The sequence below is a fragment of the Oxyura jamaicensis genome, chromosome 1 (genome assembly GCF_011077185.1).
Source record: "Oxyura jamaicensis isolate SHBP4307 breed ruddy duck chromosome 1, BPBGC_Ojam_1.0, whole genome shotgun sequence".
Lineage (NCBI taxonomy): Eukaryota > Metazoa > Chordata > Aves > Anseriformes > Anatidae > Oxyura > Oxyura jamaicensis.
In genome coordinates this window covers 118,843,434-118,863,597 of record NC_048893.1, presented here as the reverse complement: position 1 = coordinate 118,863,597, position 20,164 = coordinate 118,843,434, and the positions used below count along the sequence as shown (strand labels likewise).

Here is a 20,164-nt window from a genome sequence, read left to right as displayed (position 1 = left end):
TGAATATATTCTGTATTTTTTTTCATTTATTGCTTGACTGATTAATTTAGAAATGATAGTCTATAAAATATAAATATTTTAAGTAAATATGGTCCAAATGAGAGTAAGGGCTAGATGGTAGCATCTGATTTTAAATCTTCAAAACAGAATTTTTGGTTTCTGTCTGGCCCTATGCTAAGGCTTCAGAATGAACAGAGATAGTACCTCTGAATTTTCAAAAGCTTTAAGTGTCCTATTTTATCATGGCTGTTATTAGAATTCTATTCCATCCTCCAGGACAGAACGGTAGCACGATTCAGCACTATAATTATGGAGTCACAGCTTTATGGTCTCAGCTTTAGAATTAAGCAACTTGCTTTGTTTTCTAGTAATATCAGAGATTCAATGTTTCTGTTCAGAATATCTTCTTCAAAATCACACACACAAAAAAAATCCCTGGGTATAACGGAAGGCATGTTATGAGAATTTATAAATAGATATCTTCTGTTCATTTAAAAGAAGAAAAAGAAAGTATGCAGCCAACTGTTCATCTACCATGAAATTCACTTGTCTTGCACAGTATTTACACAGAACACTCATTAAAACTTCTATGTGATTAAAATTCAATGACTTTTTTTTTCTTTAAAAAAAAAAAGCTACATTTGATTTTTAAAGGCGCTTTTTTTTTTTTTTTTTTTTTTTTTTTTTTTTTGCCAATCATCATTCTATTTCCTCTTTCTTAGATCCTAATGATCTAGTAGAGAAAATCGCGGTCAGCTCAGGTCTCTTTCAAAATGACAAATGATTCCTATTTATGAGAATGGAACATAGGCACTTTGTTCTTATCAAAATGGCAACTACCTCTATTGTGCCCTAGCTGAAGTAATCCTGTAGTACTTATAAAGTCTGGCCATGGCATTCATGCCGAAAATGGACAAGCCCTCATGAGTTTTTCCATAAGCAGTGATCTTATGAAACAACCCTTGAAAGCAGGTAAGCGTTATTGCTGAAAATAATGATGATTTTTCCATTTGTTTTTTGTTTTTAAACTAAATTAAATATGAAGTCTACCTATCAAATGAGACAGATGACAAATACCACCATCGTGGCAAAACAACAACAAAGCCATACACTTTAAATTATTTAAATTCTACACTATAACTACAGACGCAATTATGTGCTTATCCTGCTTACCAAACTATAATAAAGGACACAATTAATTTTGCATACATTCATCATATATTCTCCTATAGACCCTATCCTGTGGTCTTTAAACTTAACTCTGCATTTCCTGAACTGAGTTAAACGGCTGAGGATATTATACATTCCTATAGTGTTTTTGAAATGTGTTTGCAATATATATTCTCAATGTTGACTCCACTCCATTTTAACTGCATAAATAATAAAACTCTTTATATGCACTTTCTTAAAAAAAAAAAAAAAAGAAAAAAAGAAAAAAAAGAAAATCACTATGTTGCAAAGCTATCTATTTCTCATTTTTTACAAGTTAATTCCTGATTTTGGAATGAAATATTTCATACTTAAAAATACTGATACACTGACACATACCTTGACTTTTTCTAAGTGATCCTGCAGAGAGTCAATTAGCAGATCCCCCACTGGCTGCCAGGATCCCTTGAACACTTCAGCCTGGCGTAGTTTCAGGTCCAGTTCATCCATTGCCTCTTGAAGGCCCTGCAGTCTTTCAAGAGCATCATCTATCTTCTTTTGCCAATCAGCAGAATGTAGATTCAGCTTATCCCACTCAGTTTTGACCTCATCTGCTTGCCTTTGGAGAAGTTTAGTGACATTCTGGGCCCTTTCCTCAGGTGACAGTTCTAAATGTGAAAGTTGAGAGGCTTTTAAGACATATTCTGTCTATCAATGACATATTTTTATATGTATTTATTTCATATGTGCTCATTTGTTAATCTCTTGTGGGAAATAAAAATTTTTCTATAAAAATCGGTCAGAAAGTATGTGGAGTATGTTAGACACAGAGATGAAGTGAGAAAAGGAAAATGAAGAATGAGGCGAAAGTCACGTAGCCTGAAGATAAAGAAGGTATAACTGGGAGACAAGAAGATCAAAAACAACAGGTGCAGTCTGGCCTGTTGCTCATCAGTATACGAAAAGGAGATAGGGCTGCTGTGCGATTGTCTTGTGAACGATAATAACGGCTAACGAGCAAACTTTGCCAAGCTGTGTGATAAAAGCATGTAGATACGCTAAGCCTATATAAGTAGATGGGTTAGACAATAAAGTGCTTCAGCTACACACCAGCCTGGAGTCGTGTTGTTCTTTCCCTTCAGTCTCTCAAATTTAAATCTTTCCATAACACTGAACAACAGAATGTATTTATATGTAATGGCATTTTAAAGCTTTTAGCTGCACCTTGCTGTATCCTGATTCAACAAAATAGTTCCGCACATATGTAAGTATTAATCACTGTGGATCACTGTGGCTGAGTGGAATCTGGAGCTTTGCTGTACTGGTTTCTCTTGATCTGTTTCATATATGACATATACTTTCTAAACAAGTGGTTTAGTTCTGTAGTACTTAGACTACAAGCTGAATTCTAGGTTAAATTGCAGCTTTCAAACCTCAAATGGAACTACAGTTATAGATAAGTCAAGAAAGTTTAAAGCCTGTTTTTCAACATCTACTTATAAATATGCATGTCTGTTTAGTTCCATAGTGTTCAAAAGGATCACTAAGGGTTTCTTTCATCTATATTTTTAGCTCAGTTTCTGAATACTGAGATTCAGCTTGGATTGTAAAAGGAATGCTCTCACAGTGGCTGGCAGAATTTGTTTAATCATCATTGATCATCACTGATCTTTCCAGCAGTGTGCTATTACAGCTCTTTCCTCAAGTACCTCTTGGTTCTGGATAGAGCTTCTCCAGTCCCTCCACAGGTTGCTCTGCCAGGAAGATTCGCACAGTCTCAAGTGCACTCATGATAACAGGTTCTTTTGTTTTCAGCTCCCTCTTGAAAGTCTGTGAGACAAAACAATAATATTGTAAATGAAATGAAATAAAATGAAATATAATGAAATACTGAGTGCTACCCCTTGTTTTTGTCAGTTTAAAAACAAAACTTCCCAAACCAGCTTCCATGTGTACAAGAAGCCGCCAAAAATGATGTAAAGACAATAATTGTTGGCTTTTGCTTAGCCTGAAATCAAACTGAATTCAAAATGTATTGGCAGCATGCTACACAGTACCCAAAGTTGCTGATCAAGTTGTTCACTGTGAGATGAACCCTTTTTGCCAGTTAACATAAGAATCAACACCAAAATTTAATTGCAAGGGACCAAGGCTTGTCTGGCTCTACCAGACAAGGTATCAGAGAGCACAAGCTTAGCTAAAGCTTCCCAAAAGCAAGATTTCCAAGAATGTGAGGGGAAAATCCAAGGTACTTTACAGCTAGCACTTTGCTACAGCTGATAGCAACTGTTATATCATAAGAAAAAAAAAAAAAAAAAAAAAAAAAAAAAAAAAGGACCTATAGATATTGCCATGCTAACATCTAATTAGTAGCAAAAAACAAGTATTGTAAAACTCTCTTCTAGTAGCACTGTAGATGCTACTCTTCCAAAATTACATGAACTGAGGAGATTTCTGAAAAGCAGAATCAAGACCATGGTGAAATTTCAGAAATACAGTCTAGTTTAGATGTAGGCATGCACAAGTGAAAATTAAAGAACAGAAAGTAGTCTTTATGAAGTAGTTAATTCCTAATTCCTTTAATCAGTATTTATTATCAGTTACCATATTTTTATGTTTAAATGTGGTTAATTCAGCTCATTGTTCATATCAGCTCTCTTCTTTTCCCCTCTTCCTTTCTTAACATGCTTTCCAGCACCTGCCTCCTTGTCTTTTTCTTCCTCTTTCCTACTTGCATTTTTCCTCCTCTAACAATCACACCTGCAGTTTATAATGTGAGCAGTCACAGGTAAAATATTCTTAATACATTTCAGGAACAAACTTAAGCATATGACTACATTGTTCTACTATAAATCCTAAATAAAATTTTATGAAGTTTTAAGAACTGACCATAAGTTTCATAATTGTGAATCATGAAAATCATTTAGCAAAGTGTGCTTTCCTGAAGGAAACAATGCAGTCAGAAATGTCAATTTTGTGTCACGGACATCAATGGAAGTGGGAACCTTTCACAGGATGTCTGTTATCATAAAGGAGCATATTGTTTGCTGAATAGCTGTGATAAATATTTTAAACAATGATAAACAACTTTGATTTTCACAACTAAAGAAGAGTACTGTATATTAACAAGAAAGATACCATTAGACATTGCTCTGCATATAAACTTATTGAGGTTGCTCCAGTGTTAAAACTGCTTAGCTTCTTAAGATATTTTTAGATTTAGAATTTTCTGTAATACATACTTGACTCTTACATAAAGTGCAATGGAAAGAGAAAGTATAATAAGCCCTTTCCAAGCCTCCAAACAAGGAAAGACTATTGTTTTCACTAGCCTTTGTGCTCATCTCACATTCAATAAAGCCTTCTGTCCCACTAGAGTGTGGCAGGTCTGCAGCTCAAGCAAGCCAGTAGGTAGCATAGCTTAAAATGTTCCCCTGTACACTGTGTGCTTTGCTCTCATCAGGTAATGTTGAAAGTGACGTCCATAGTCATATTGCATTTTTTTTTTTTTAAAATTACAGTTTTATGCCAGCTAAAAGATACAATATGCTTTATGTATTGTTTTTCAGAAATGTTTATGTCCAAAACCAATCAAACAGAAGGCACATGCAGAAAGGTCTGTTTCTGCCCCACAGAGCAGGAAGGAGATGTAGATATTCTAGTAAGGGAACACAGAACTGCAACAACTCATAGGATATTTAAAAGTCAGAAATGCCTTTGAGCTACATATTTGGGAATGAGAAGTACTGCTGTATGGAGTGCTGCTGCTGCAGTCAGGTCAGCCCTAGCTATTTACATGTACAAATGATGAGAAGGACAAAATATCTTCTTTCAGCCTGTACTGCTTTTGCATAAAGACCATATCAACCAAATACACATGGTGACATTTCCAAAAGAAGGTTATAGCCACATTCCTCCACCATCTTATGTGCAACAGAATAAGGACAACATAATCAGATATTCATACTGCATACTGTGATCAGGAACCATCATATCTATCTTCCCAAAATGATAGAGAAATACTAATGGCAACTTTCTGACTCCACAAATTTTTGTACAAACAGAAAGAGTCTCTTTTACTAAAGGAAAGCAGTGAGTCAATGCGTTAAACCTTTTCCATCTTTTCCAATCTGGATGTTGGAGCTAGAGAATGGGATTATAGTCCACAAATCCAGTTTTAGAACAGCACATAGTGTGATGCTAAGATCTACTTATTATTTTCATTGCCTTCCCTAGTTTTGATCTGCAGACTTCTACCAAGTGAGTTAAAATGTGTTTGAGTATAATTAATAAAGGATAGAATGAAAAAAAAAATGAGACTGAAGCAATAGCACAGAACAGCATTAAAAATGATGGATTTTCACTTCGTACTATCCCATTCCACAAAACGTTCTTGCTGTATGAAGCCAGCTTTTCTGATTAAATTTTTGTAGTAAAATACATACACACTACCACTAAAAATCATAATTAGCAATAAATGACATATTTTCTTCTTTTGAAAAAAAAAATAATCCATCTAAATCTCTGACAAATACATCTCTATAATAAACAGACCATCATTGATAACAGAATTAGCCTAAATGAATGTCTAATTTACAGCTAATTATATCAGGCTAATTTCATTGAATTCCTGACCCTCTTCCACACTTTGTGGTGACTATAGAGGAAATCGAACATGCATAATGTATGACCTGCCAAAAAAAACAAGTAAACTACTTTATTTAAACATCTCTATTTGTCATCAGCACTACAGCAGTAATGGCATTCTGTCCACCACTTTAATAATGCATATATTGATCAGCTTATCTCAGACCTCCACTACCTCCTCATGGATGTCCAGAAATCTCTTTGGTTGGAGAAACACAGATTGTTTAAATTGAAGGATGAAAATAGAATGGGACGACAGAGTTGTATTAATAAAACTAGCATTAATCTCTACGATTAGAAAAGCAGATGCTTTTGCTTTTAATGAATTTTAAGGAGAAAGAATACAGTTAAATGAATTCAAGATGTTTCTCAATCAGAATGCTTTTTAAAAATGTGTTTGGAGTTCAAATTTAAAACACAGATATCAACTGTGCCATGAGAACAGGTTCATGCATTGAAGCAGGAATTATATTCCTCAGGCACATTTGCTATAGATTCCATGTGAAAGGGTTTCCAGGGAATTGTTAATAATTATCTACTGTATTCATAAATGCTATTTATGCTGCTAATACAATCTCCACACAGAAGATGTGGCAACGCTTAAAAGAATGACAGAAAAAACAGACTACCTGTGCAATGTCTAAATTGCAGTCCAGGAAACTGAGATTACTAGTAACATGTACACAGTTATTAATATGATTTCATTAAAACACTATCATGACTCATAATAAAGCAAAGAAAACTGCAGGATAAAGAAATGATAATTTGATGAACAGGAGTATTTCAGATCACTGATTTTAAAAAAGAAAACAAAAAGCACAACCAAACCTGCACATTCTAGGACTTTGGCATAGACAAATTTTTCTTCAGATGCCAAAAATCAACAAAATGATCCACATATATATTAGTTCAAACAAATAGCACTTATGTGGGTGTATTGAGGATAAATTCCAAAGTGTCTTCTTCTCCAAAAAGCACCTCACATTTATTATGGAACAATGAATCTGACTGCATGTAGATCTTTTTTCTCAGTAGAGTTCAAGCTTTCATCTGGCATAGATTCAAGCACTTGAAATTTTCATCTGAATTTTCATCTACTCTTAAAATTTTTAAAGCCAATCTTGGTAACTGGGAGCATTCAAATGATAAGAACAAACTTCTTTTTATCTCTGCTATTAATATCTGAGGTATTTCAGATGGTCTCCAAAAGACAGAGAGGTTAAATATGAGTAATTTATTTATTTATTTAAAGTTACATTCCTTGAGGAACAACAACAACAACAACAAAACACATCAGCTTTTAATACATGTTTCCCTGCTGAGGCTTTTTTCTTCTTTCCAATGAAGAAATTACCTGGGTTGTCTTCTGGTTTTAACTGGCAAAAACATTCTTCACAGCAAGAAATACATTGTATTGACATAGTGTCCTATGTCAATACAAGGCTTGACAACCAAGGCTGGAGTTTGGATTGAAGCAGGTAGAGACTTAATTTGTTTACATTGAGGAAAACAACATGAGTAATCAACAGATTCATGTAATCAAGTTCAAAATTTAACTACTCTCTTCTTTCATACTGAGAGCTAAGGGTTTGTTTTTCAGGTTTTTTTGTTTGTTTGTTTGTTTTTTGTTTTGTTTTAATCAGGGACCCAAAACTGTTGAAAAAACAGCTTTTCGTCAGAACTGTGCTCCAGTTTTATGCTGGAGACTTTTACATTTGAGATGTAAACCTTCTTCAAAGCATTTTTCTGATGTTCAGAAATGGATTAATGGACTTTCACTCAGAAAGACTCTTTGTATGTCTGCTTCTCTAAAGGAAAACTTTTAGAGTAACAGAAAGTCCATAAAGTTTAGGAAAAAAAAAAAAAAAAAAAAGAGTAGACAAACCCCAAGCAGCAAACACAGATTTTGTCAAAGACAATCTGAAGTCAGAAGAGTTCTGCAGTGATTGTTTTTCCCTCCTTCTCTGTAAGAGATCTTTGAAGAGTAGACAGGGTGACCTAATTTCAAGGATTGTATTTTGTTCTTTTTTTCCCACAGGGTATCAGAGCACCTACAGCTAGAAAGGCCTCACATTAAACTACAGAAGTGCTACAGCATGGGAAAAGGAAAGAAATGGTATTTTTAAAAGGAACTAAAATGTTCTAGCTTTGATACGAAGAAATGACTGAGACATGATGACCAAAGATTTGCATCCGTATGTATCTGCATGTGGGAGAGAAGATAATCAAAAAGGAGAAGTGAGAAGACCTATTTTGTAAAGTCACTTTGCACCTATTTATAGTACCTTACTTTTATGTAACATTTCTTGTCCCTGAAAGTTTTAAGCACTTTGGTTGATTTGCGAGTCACTTAGACCATCACTGAAGTCTTGCCACCTTTACGATGAATTCTGGGAACCTTTTGAATAGCTTACAGAATAATATACAACATTAAAATTTTATGAGAAGTAACTTCTCTACCTGAAAAATTTATTTCTTTGCTCTAGGAGGAAAGATAATGTTTTCAAATACTCAGATGACAAAAGTTTTGTTGTGACAATTCTACAAAAATTCTTCTCAAAGTCTTGCTTTAGCTTAAAAATGATCTTTGGATAAAGGGATTGAGTTAATGTAGAGTAAAAACAACATCTATTTTGTTTATTGCATCCCAGTGGCCTGGATAGTCTTTGCAAATTTAAAACTACGTTATGGAAGCTGCTACTGCCAGCTGACTAGAACAGACTACAGGCCTTTCATGTGTATCTTAACTTTCAGAGAGGGAAAATTAAAAGAAGGGTGATGCTCCTTAAAGTCACAGATGTTTTAGCCTCACTGTTTCCATGATAAAAGTCCCAAGAAAAGTTTACTGTATGAAAAATACACATTCCTTCTCTTTAGTATCTTTATCAATGATATGGAGCAAGGGGTTGAGTACATCCCCAGTAAGTTTGCAGACAACACTAAGTTAGATGTGAGTGTTGATCTGTTCGAGGGTAGGAGGGCTCTGCATAGGGAGCTGGATAAACTGGACCGATTGGCTGAGGCCAACTATATGAGGTTCAGCAAAGCAAAGTGACAGGTTGTGCACTTGGGGCATGACAACCCCATACAGTGTTACAGGCTGGGGGAAGAATCTTTGGAAATCTGCCTGGCAGAAAGGGACACGGGGGTACTGGTTGATAGCTGGCTGTATATAAGTAAGCGGTGTGCTCAGGTGGCCAAGAAGGCCAACAGCCTCCTGACTTGTATCAGAAATAACATGGCCAGCAGGACTAGGGAAGAGATTGTCCTCTGTACTTGGCTCTGGTGAGGCCATACCTCAAATACCATGTTAAATTTTGGGCCCCTCACTACAAGAAGGACACTGAGGTGCTGGAGAGTGTCCAAAGAAGGGCAAGAAGGCTGGTGAAGGAAGGGTCTAGAGAACAAATCTTACAAGGAGCAGTTGAGGAAATGTTTATTTATTGATTTAATTTACCCTAGAGAAAAGGAGGCTCGGGAGAGCCCAAATCACTGTCTACAACTACCTCAAGGTTGTAGCAGGGTGAGAGTTGGTCTCTTCTTCCAAGAACCAAGTGATAGGGCAAGAGGAAATTGCCTGGAGCTGCACCAGGAGAGGTTTATGTTGGATATTAGGAAAAAGTTCTTCACTGAAAGGATTGTGAAGAAATGGAACAGGCTGCCCAGGAAAGCTGTTGAGTCACATATCCCTGAAGGTATTCAAAATACATGTAGATGTGGTGCTTAGGGACATGGTTTAGTGGTAGACTTGAAAGTACTACGTTAACAGTTGGACTTGACTAGAGGTCTTTTCCAACCTGAGGAATTCTATGATTCTGTCCTACATATCCACTCGCTAGAAGACAGACCTAGAAAATGAACCGTGTTGCCACTACTCCCCATCAGTCTGCTACTGTGGGCAAAAGCCTATTTGCCCATGACAAAAGCCAAGCCTGGTTTTATACAAGAGTTCGGGACTTTTCACAAACTCAGCTCTCCCAGTAACTTAAAGCATAAAGATACGTCATGTTCTCTTTCTAAACTTGATCTTCTCAGTCAGGGCCTGCTCTCAACTGTACTCTTTGGGATGAGGTAGAACAATCATTTAGAGATATATCTATAGTACAGCTACCTGAAGAATGCAGAAAACACAGGTATTCCACATCCAATTTAATTTTATAGAACCATTTTTAAATTTCTCCATGCAGCAATAAAAACAGAGGTTTAGGAATTTCAGTAACAGTTATTTTGTAACAAGTTTCACAAATGGTATTGTGAAACAGTATTACATATATCATAGAATCACAGAATCATAGAATATCCCAAGTTGGAAGGGACCCATAAGGATCATCAAGTCCAACTCATCGCACCACATAGGTCTACCCAAAAGTTTAGACCATGTGACTAAGTGCACAGTCCAATCCCTTCTTAAATTCAGACAGGCTCGGTGCAGTGACTACTTCCCTGGGGAGCCTGCTCCAGTGTGCAACCACCCTCTTGGCGAAGAACCTCTTCCTGATGTTGAGCCTAAACCTCCCCTGCAGCACAACATTTTGTGATGATGATCACTAGGTCTGGAATATGCTTTTCTCATAGTACCAAGCTGTCTGGGAATGGCATAGCAAACTATATCTTGTTTACTTGAAAACAGGTATTAGGTTAGCCTGAGACAGGTGTAACCTTGATTCAGCTTAGTACATAATTAAAGTATACCTTTCATAAATAAATAAATGAATAAAATATCAATTCAAACTTTGTATGAACAGTTATTCAAAAAAAATCCCATACAAGAGTTGCATTTATGTTTCTTTTTACCACAAACCTTAGTATGGACCTGTCTCCAGGTGATGCTCTGCTACTGCTTTTCCATAAGAATTCCCTGATGAAATTAGTATGAAGCAGGGACAGTAGCAGTCAGTAACCACAACAGTTTCATGATGCACACAGTTCTGCATTATGACAGATATTAGCTACTGATTTCATAAATATTCCCACAAAAACAACAGTAAAATGGGATTTTGAAAAGAACTCATGAGATTTAAATGCCTGATCCTGAAAAAAAAAAAAAATCAGAACTACTTATTTAATATCAAATAACATTAAGTTATTATTTGCTCTAGTCATTAAAACTATCTGTCTATGACAGCTCTATGAAAATGCTGTTGCTTTTCAAAAAAGCTAAGCATACCAGTTGCTTAGCTTTTTTGAAAAGCAACACAGCATTTTCATAGAGCTATCATAGACAGATCGTAAACACTCCTTTCTCCAACAGATTAATTTTTAAGCTGTGTTTGAAAATTGTAGCTAGTATTTTCATGTAAAAAAGTTCAGTTTTTATTGTCTCTAGAATATATTTTAAAAGGTATCTTTTTCCAACATACACCGTTTCACCTAACTCTAAGCTGCAAAACAAAAGCAACAAAACAATCATTTGAAAAAAATCATACCCTGTGAACATCATTCTGTTTCTGCACAGTGGGAAGATCTCCACCAATGGGTGCTTGCTGTTTTAATTCATCCTCCTTCAATTGCAGCCATGCCAGAAGTTCCTGAAGGGAGAGATGTAAACGCTTCCACTGGTCTGTACTGGCTTCCAAATGGGATCTGAAAGCATGCGTTAAGTATCAGATACATTCAGGCTAAGTAAAAATAAAAAAACAAATTCTGCAAACTTATTTACTGATAAAGATCCTAGTGTTTCATTAATTCAATGACTTTTAAAATAGCTTCAGTAGCTTTGAATCAGAGTCTGGCAACACTGATTTAAATTTGGTTCCGCAGTCTTGGCCTGAAATATCAACACATTGATAGTTGTGTTGAATTGTTGGTCTCACTAGATGTTCACAAATATTATGCAGGACTAGTATGAGAATAATTTACTCATCACTTAGGATTGCTAGTAGACTAGATATATAGTACTCTCTACAGACTGGTACTCTCTACCAAAATGTAAAGAGTACTTTTCAACTCAGAGAAGAGCAAGTATTTCTCCAAACCATTACACAAACCATTAAACCTCACACAAGATTCACGTGGCTGCTCACCTTTAAGATAAGAGAACAAATACTTCCACTTCCCAGAAAAGGAACAAGGAAATTGTTAGAGGAACATCTTATGCTGCACAAATATCTGTGCCACTGTGGTGGTTTTACTCAGGTGGGCGGCTGAGCTCCACCACAACCGCTCTCTCACTCCCCCTCCTCAAAGAGGAGTGAGGAGAAAATATGATGAAAAGGGCTCAAGGGTTGAGATAAGGATGAGGAGATTGTGCAGTAATTATCGTGACGGGCAAAACAGACTCAGCATAGGGAGATAGATTTATTATCTATCTATCTATCTATCTATAATAGATTTACTGCCTATTACTAACAACCTAGAGAAGTGAGAAACAAAGGAAAGAAACTAAAAGCACCTCCCCCCCCCAACCACCCTCTTCCACCTCCTCCCCCCGAGCGGCGCAGGTGAACGGGGGAATGAGGGTTATGGTCAGTCTATAGTGCTTCTTCGCTGCCGCTCCTTCTCGGTCACTCTCGTCCCCTGTGCTGTGGGGTCCCTCCCACGGGATGCAGTTCTTGCTGAACTGATCCGGCGTGGGCTGCCCACAGGCAGCAGCTCTTCAAGAACTGCTCCAGATATGGATCCGTACCACAGGGTCCATCCCTCGGGAGCAAACTGCTCCAACCTGGGTCCCCCACGGGCAGCAGCTCCTGCCAGGTCACCTGCTCCTGCATAGTCTCCTCTCCATGGGCTACAGGTCTGGCCCAGAATCTGCTCCAGCAGGGGTCTTCCACAGGCCATGGTCTCCATTGGTGCAGGTCCACCTGCTCCACCGTGGTCTCCTCCACGGGCTGCAGCGTGGAACCCTGCTCCACCGTGGTACTCCATGGGCTGCAGGGGGACATCCTGCTTCACCATGGTCCTCACCGCAGGCCGCAGGGGACTTCTGCTCCGGTGCCTGGAGCACCTCTCCCCCTCCTTCTGCACTGACCCTGGTTCCTGCAAGGCTGTTCCTCACTCCTCTCACTCTCCCAGCTGCTGTGTGGCACAGGTTTTTTTTTTTTTTTTTTTTTTTTTTTTTTTTTTTTTTTTTTTTTTTCCCTGTCTTAAATCTGCTCTCACAGAGGCACAAACATCACTTATTGGCTCAGCTCTGGTCAGCAGTGGGGCCCTTACCAAACATGGGGCAGCTTCTAGATCCTTCTCACAGAAGCCACCCCTATGGCGCCCTGCTATCAAAACCTTGCCACGTAAACCCACTACAGCCACGTGAAGAGATGTGTAAATGAAACTAATCGAATTACTGGCAAATTTAAGATACTACTACTTTGTATAAGCAAGCTCTCCACCAGAAGGTGACCTAAATATTTCCTCTGAATGTGGGTAAATATGGCATTTATAATAGTAATTTTCAGCAACTACTTTCTGTGGAGAGAAAACACACGATGAATCTTTGGACTGATCAAATCTTCAGTTTTATTTATATCATTGATAATCACAATAAAAGCCTGTTTTTCTAGACTTAGGAATATGCTGCTATTTTTCAGTTGCTGATTGGGAAGAAATTCCCAATTCATTTCCAGACAATTTAAGAATTCCTCTTAGAATTTCAAATGAATAGCACTGTTATATAGCAGTAAAACAATAAAATACATTGTCAAATAAAAATATATTTTTTTTGTCTCATCTCATTTGTTTAACTTCCAAATTTGTTCATGTAACATTTCTCTTTTCAGTGGTTGCAAATAAAACCACATTTTCTGACTGTGAAAAATCTACTCCTACACATCATATAGTACGGGCTATAACAAAATGTGACAAAACTGGACTGAATGCTTTGCAGTCTTTATTACTTAGTTTGGATATGGAAATGAGGAATTCCTGAAGGTAAGGGGTAGAACTGCCTCACAGCAGGTACACTGGGGGAGGCCAGACCTAGAGGTGCCCAAAGCCAGGGAATTCCCAGATGCCTCTGAAAGCAGCAAGGTGGGAGAGAAGCAGGGCCATTTGATGGAGAGTTGCAGGGGAATTGCAGGAGAGTTGCAAGAGCAAGCATCACAAGGCTTTTGGAGGGGGCACAGTCAAGGGAAAAAGTTTCTAAGTCAAGTCATCTCCTGTCTCCCAAGTTGATCTTAGCAAATGTAAGCTTCCACCTCCTCCAGACAAGGGCAGCAACTGGAGGTGAACATGAGGGTCTTCACTTTTTCCCTGCTTCCTCAGTTCTGGCTTTGCAGGGAGAAAACACAGAGTGGTCCGAAGAGGTTCAATTACTGCTGCTGTGCTCTAACCTTTCCTAGTACGGTGAATGGTCCTCCCAAATCCATCTTGTTCTGACCTTCCTTCAGTTTTGTGAATATACATTTGTACATGTGCATGCTAGCACACATAATACACATGCACTCATATATTTATAAATGCATTGATGCATGTGCAGACAAATGAGATAATAGGAAATAAGTTTTAAAATCAAGTTCGTCAAATCAAGGAAAGCATTAGGATAGACTGTGCTGACTTGCCATAATGAAAACAAGGTAATAATGGAAATGAACTTGGCTTCTCTTGACATCTACCATACACTTTACCTAGCTGAAATGCACCAGACTGAGAAAAGAATGCCCCCCCAAGCTTAGGGATAAGATGCTTTTTTCTGTTTCAGCAGTCTAAAACTTTCACTAAATAAGGAGAGTCATGTGACTGTTGTCTGGGGAACATTTCATATTTCTGCTGTTACACCTCTTTTGAGTAAACATTACTAGTCATGATGAAATCTATTCCATACTGTGTGATGAAAAGAAATAGCACCAAGCACAAGATTGAGTATAGTCTGTTCATTCAATCTGGTGGCCAGCAACATTTAACTTGAATGTCTTAGGAGTTGCAAATTGATTCTTATCCTAGTCAGTATGTTGGGCCTTTATTGAAATAAGTGTTTTAGAAAAGAGTTCTGTTTCTTTGAATGTTTAATGCAAGAAGGCACTGCGATATAACTAGGATTACTACGTCTGATGATCAATGGCAGCAACATATTGAACCACAAATACTGAAGGACAGGTTTAATATTTAATTACCAATATTTGGCCAACTTTCTGTTTTTCTTTTCTCAAACATCACTGTATTTTGTCAAATCCATGGGTAACATTTATCTGAAGAAATAGATCTCAGAGAGACCTTGAAATATTACATCCTTCTTTTGCTCCTCAGAAACAAAAGGAGGAACGTGCCTCTCCTTCTTTAGCTACTAATATATTTTCATCCTCACATCCTTCATTTATTTTTAATGGTTGATGTTATAAAGACGGCTTTTGTCATTACACAGACTGACCTCCCTCAGGGCCTGAGCTGAGAAGAGCTAATATTTCATACTTTGAAAAACACTTCCGCCTTTTTCTGCCTCTTTTGCCTCTGAACTACCACCAACACACAGCAAGTGAGCAAATTAAAAAAATGCCCGAGACTGAATGCAATGGAGCTGGGCTGTCTATTGTGAAAGACTCATTTCTGAAGAGAACTTTTCTTGATAGTTTTGAAATCTTCAGCCCACTGAAGCCTATATGTCTACTTCATCATTTGTAACATTACCATTTATTATATTTTTTTCTTGCAGGGAGACGTTTTTCCTTTTACAACACTACCTATGGATTTCCTTTCACCCCTGGATTTTAGTTGATAATTCTGTCCACTTCCCCAATAAAAGTCAAAATTGTAAATAACGTCTTCTCATTTGCAAGACTATTCTTAGTTCTGCACTGGAAATGGCAGCCTCAGAAATACAGCTTATCATAAATATAGGTTGTCTAATCATTTTCTTTCATGACTCAATGATAAGTCATAACCAACTCTAAGAACTCCACATTTAGAGGGGGTGCACTTACTGTTTAAACATGCTAATCTTTCCTTTTGTAATTACAAAACTTCATCATACGTCTCAAATCCTAATCCCCTACTATCATTTTCACACCAAAAAAAACCTCTGATAATTCTTACAAAGTTAAGCCAGCAATCAAAATAGCACAATTCATTTCAAAATGGATAGAAATAGTGCTATCAGTAACAAGCTCAAACTCTTTTACTGGTAGAAGGCAGATGGAATGTCTTACACACCAGCTGTAGACTTTCGCTTACATTCATGTCCTACCTAATGTTTAGAGATTTCTTCCTAAGCTCACTCCATCTGAAGTTCATGTTATCCAGACGCCTCTGCAACAGGACGGCATCCTCAGAGCCTTCCAGGGATCTTAGTATTTTCTGCCCGTTTTCATCCAGGTTGTGGAAGATGTCAGTATGAGTATCGATTTCTGCCTGTAGTTCCTATGGAAGTAATAGAAAACAACATGTGATTTCTTACATAATTATAGAAACTTTCACTTCTCAAAAGAGTGGAAAAGTCCACAGTCCAACACAGAGTTAGCACAGATTTCAGTTACTCCCTTCATGGCAATATTGTGTACTATACACACAATCACCTTTCGTTTTTGCATGAATCCATTGAATAAAGACTGTGTTTCCATATGGAGCCTACTGAACAAATTTAGAAAGTTGAAGTCTAGATTTTGAGCAGCAACAAATTAAGAACAAGATATATTTACTGTGCTGACAAGGAAAACAAACAAACAAATAAATAACCCCCCTGGGATTTCAGGTAAATCTGACCTTCACGTGATAGGTCTTCCGGTGCAACATTTTCAGCTTGAGCTGGGGACTGCAGCACCGCTCCTGCTGCATGGCAATTCCAAGACATCTGCGCGTCTGCAGCAGCAGAGCTTTAAAATGCCAAGTTCCCTTACATTCTGTTGACAGAACGCATTTCAGATTACAGGCCTCAACAGTCAATAGCAATAAACAGCCACTTTGTGCTGTACCAAAACACTGGTCAGGGCCATGACTGTAGGAGGGCCTGAGAATAGCAAGGACCCAGAATATGCAACCAGCAGCTTATGTTGAACAGCCAGCTCTTCTTATCACGTTGTAACTGCAGGCCAGCTCTCCATTTTAAATTCATTTTTCCCCCTCATTTTTAGCAAGGCTGCTTCTGCCAAGAGAACATTCCTTCGAGAGCTGCCTGGTACCAGCATTCCTGCCTGCCCACGCGCTGAATGGAGCCTTTGTGCACGGGCTGCCCTGCTCCAAGATGCTGCACGCTGCAGCCCCGCGAGGTCACAAATTCACCCGCAGAGAGCAGCAGCTGAAACAAGCTCTTTAAACTGAGAGAAAATAATAATAAATTTAAACACACACATACACAAGCGCACACGTAGTTTGTACATAGCCACATTTGCACAAAATCATTTATGCTTTCAAACTAAGTGCACCGACTGAGTGAATAAAGCTCTTCATTTTCTCATGGGATGCTTGGGCACTAGGAGTTCTCGTTGTGGTTTCTTGCTGCCTGAAATGGGAGTGCTGGGGATGAAATGTGAAAGGGGAAATGGCTGATGGCATTTGCGGGCAAGACCCAGAGCTAACTGAACATCACAGATGGTCCCCAATGGAAACTTGTTCTAGCTTGCTTTAGAAAAATGACTTTGAAGGAAGGAAGCACACAACTTGCCTACTTGGTGTGTTCCTAATTGAAATGGTTTGGTTGGATTTTTTAAGTGCAATGTTAGCGACACTGAATCATAAGTAGGTTGTCCATGTTCAGCTACTGCTATTCCAGGTGTCATTTGTTGTACTTTGCTGGATACCTATTTCATGCATAGCAATGACTAGCACTGTATTTGGAGCAATTTCAGGGAGGGCTATGAATGTCTGTGGTACAGGAGTTCTTATCCAAATACTTATCTATGTTCACCCTAGCAGTAAAATAGGAATAACTTTGGAATATACCAGAAGTAATTCAGCAGAACACAATTGTATTATAAATATTGTATTTTTTGATGGATGTTAAATACTCACAGAAATTAAGCCATTTTCTTAACACAGGCACTAAATGTGGCAACTGTAGTTCTAATCTAAGAATGGGAATTTCATCACCTGACCTGACACACAGGATAGGAATTTTGAGATAGTAAGAATTAATAATCCTTTAGGACCTGATGTAAACTTGCACCTACCTATTTTAAAATAGAAGAATTCATTCTATCTTTCAGAGAGAAGAGAGAGAGAATGCTTTTAACATAGCTATAAACTGGGGGAAAGCAAGACTTGGCCCTCAACAGAAAAGACAAAGAATTCATATGGTTCTTCAAAATAGGCAGAAAAACATATTTTTTGTCAGTCAGGAGGTATTTAAAGATGTTAGGGACTTTATAGAAAGATAGTGAAGAGTTGCATAGTTGATAAATGTATAAATTTATATAAACACATGCATTCATATCCTCAACAATATATAAAAGTTCTATGCCAGAGTCTTAGATTATAAAAGCAAACAGAATTTTTCAGAATTATTCCTTTTTGAATTTAAACATATGTTTCAGAGAAGCAACCTATTCTGATTTTTAAAAATGCTATTATTAAGGTACAGAACCGTGTATGATATTCCAGGTATGAATACCCTCACTTGAAAATTTGTACTTTATTTCAAGTCTGAATGTTGATAGTTTCAGTTTCCAGCAGCTATATTTTATTTATGTTTGTTTGACTGAAGAATATTTTATTACTAGGTTTCATTCTCTTTGTGTATGTATTTGGAGATTTTAAGTCAGTCCTAAGGTTATGTACCATAAAACTGAGGTAAATAGCCAAAATAATGTAAGAAAGGAGAAAGTTCACCTTAAAAAATAATAAAATAAAATCACTTTTAACGTCTATATATTTATGAGCTCCTTCCACATTTCAAAACAGATAAATCTATTGCTGTATGAAAGAATTATCATATTTTTACCTGTTGCAAAAATTCTTAGTTTGTAGGGTGGTGATGAAAATAGCTTCCTCTTCCTCAGTGAGAACAACATGAAATATGTATGTCAAATAACAATTCACAGTAGGAACCTGTCAAATCAGGGCCCTCTTGGTACTTTATCACACTCAAAGTACTTTATAACAGAAAAGTAAAAATAAATGCACTTACACACTTTTATTGCCTTTAGAAAAAACTTTCTTATAGTCTTGACATTCTGTGCTTTTCTCCCCACACATAGATATTTCTGATAATAAAATCAAGCCTATCCTTTTTATTTCAGAATGCTACAGAGTACCACAGCCTAACCACAGTACCACAGTTAGTTAAATGGGTAACAAACATGAAAACTGAAGTACTCTTATCAGAACTCTTATTCAGGACCTTAGTCCAAATTATCAGTGAAAACTACACAACTTCTAATTATCCTAAAAATAGTTCACTCCATCTATGCAGGTAACATAAAGAAACAAGACAACAACAGAGGTATTCACTCCATTTTGGCTGGTGTATTTCAGATCCTTTCTTTGTGACTCCTTCTTGTCCAAAGAGAAGCAGAGTGCATGTAAGAAAAAGATCTGTAAATCTTTTATTTGTTTTCTGAAATAAATAATTTCCATGTTTCAAAAATAGAAGTGAAAGATCAATATGAACTAGATTCTTTTTCTTGACAAGAATAAAACAGGAGGATGTACTTCATCTTATAAATTGCTATTTACAAAAGTCATTACACATCATACCAAGAATCACTGAATATAGACTAAATTTAGACTAGTTATTGCTTTTCATCTTTTCCATTGTGTTCAAGCACACATAGGAACTGCAAAGGATGAAAATCAATCCTGGTATAATTCTGCTGAGTTACTGTTGGACTTAAGTTGTCTATGCACACTGCTTTTTTGTTGTAGTGGTTATTACTCGTGTTGTGTTGAAATGCACTCTCTTGAAGAAGGTAGAAAAATAAAATACAAATAACAACAACAACTATGGTAACTCATTGATGAGTAATGATTATTAGCCTAAGTTAATTTTCAAACTTCCCACTTTTTTTTTTTTTTTTTTTTTAAGGTAACTAAGAGTGAACTGCTTATAAAGAATTGCCTCCCTATCCATGACAGATTTGCCTAAGAATTCCAGAGCGAAATCCTCCTTTATTAAGACAAATGATAGTTAGATGATAAAGTGATAAGACGTGTTCATAGAAACCTGGTTGAATAGCTATTATAGGTTTCTACACATTTAAAAATGTGCATTCACTTTATTATATTATATAGAATAAGTCTACATAGTATTTAGGGTTCTCAGAAATTCTGTTCAGTCTATACAGAATTCAATTTTATATCAAAAGTTAGAAGACTTCATAAATGGCACAATGGCCACCTTAATTTCTATATTCTTCCTCATTATTGAACAACACTTTAAACTGTAAAGCCATCAAATACTCAGCAGCACGGGACTAAGAATGATAATCCCTATGATAATACCACATAGCAGATATAATCCTTTAAGGATTCAAAAAGATGGGTTATTTTACCAGAAATAATTAACAAACTA

General features: G+C 37.0%; 1 protein-coding gene across 13 annotated transcripts in view; it reads right to left on the bottom strand.

The window, feature by feature from the left end:
* Positions 1–20,164, bottom strand: part of DMD (dystrophin) — a 1,227,136-nt gene that overhangs the window by 182,203 nt on the left and 1,024,769 nt on the right. For 11 of the 13 annotated variants that reach the window (XM_035333326.1, XM_035333348.1, XM_035333385.1 and 8 more), the window contains 4 exons: positions 15,908–16,080; positions 11,223–11,379; positions 2,859–2,979; positions 1,549–1,817 (listed from right to left, as the gene is read on the bottom strand). In XM_035333326.1, coding sequence (XP_035189217.1) covers positions 1,549–1,817; positions 2,859–2,979; positions 11,223–11,379; positions 15,908–16,080 — 720 coding nt within the window. Of the gene's footprint in view, positions 1–1,548; positions 1,818–2,858; positions 2,980–11,222; positions 11,380–15,907; positions 16,081–16,422; positions 16,572–20,164 lie in introns of those variants that run through there. The other 2 variants (XM_035333419.1, XM_035333410.1) reach the window with 1 other exon arrangement.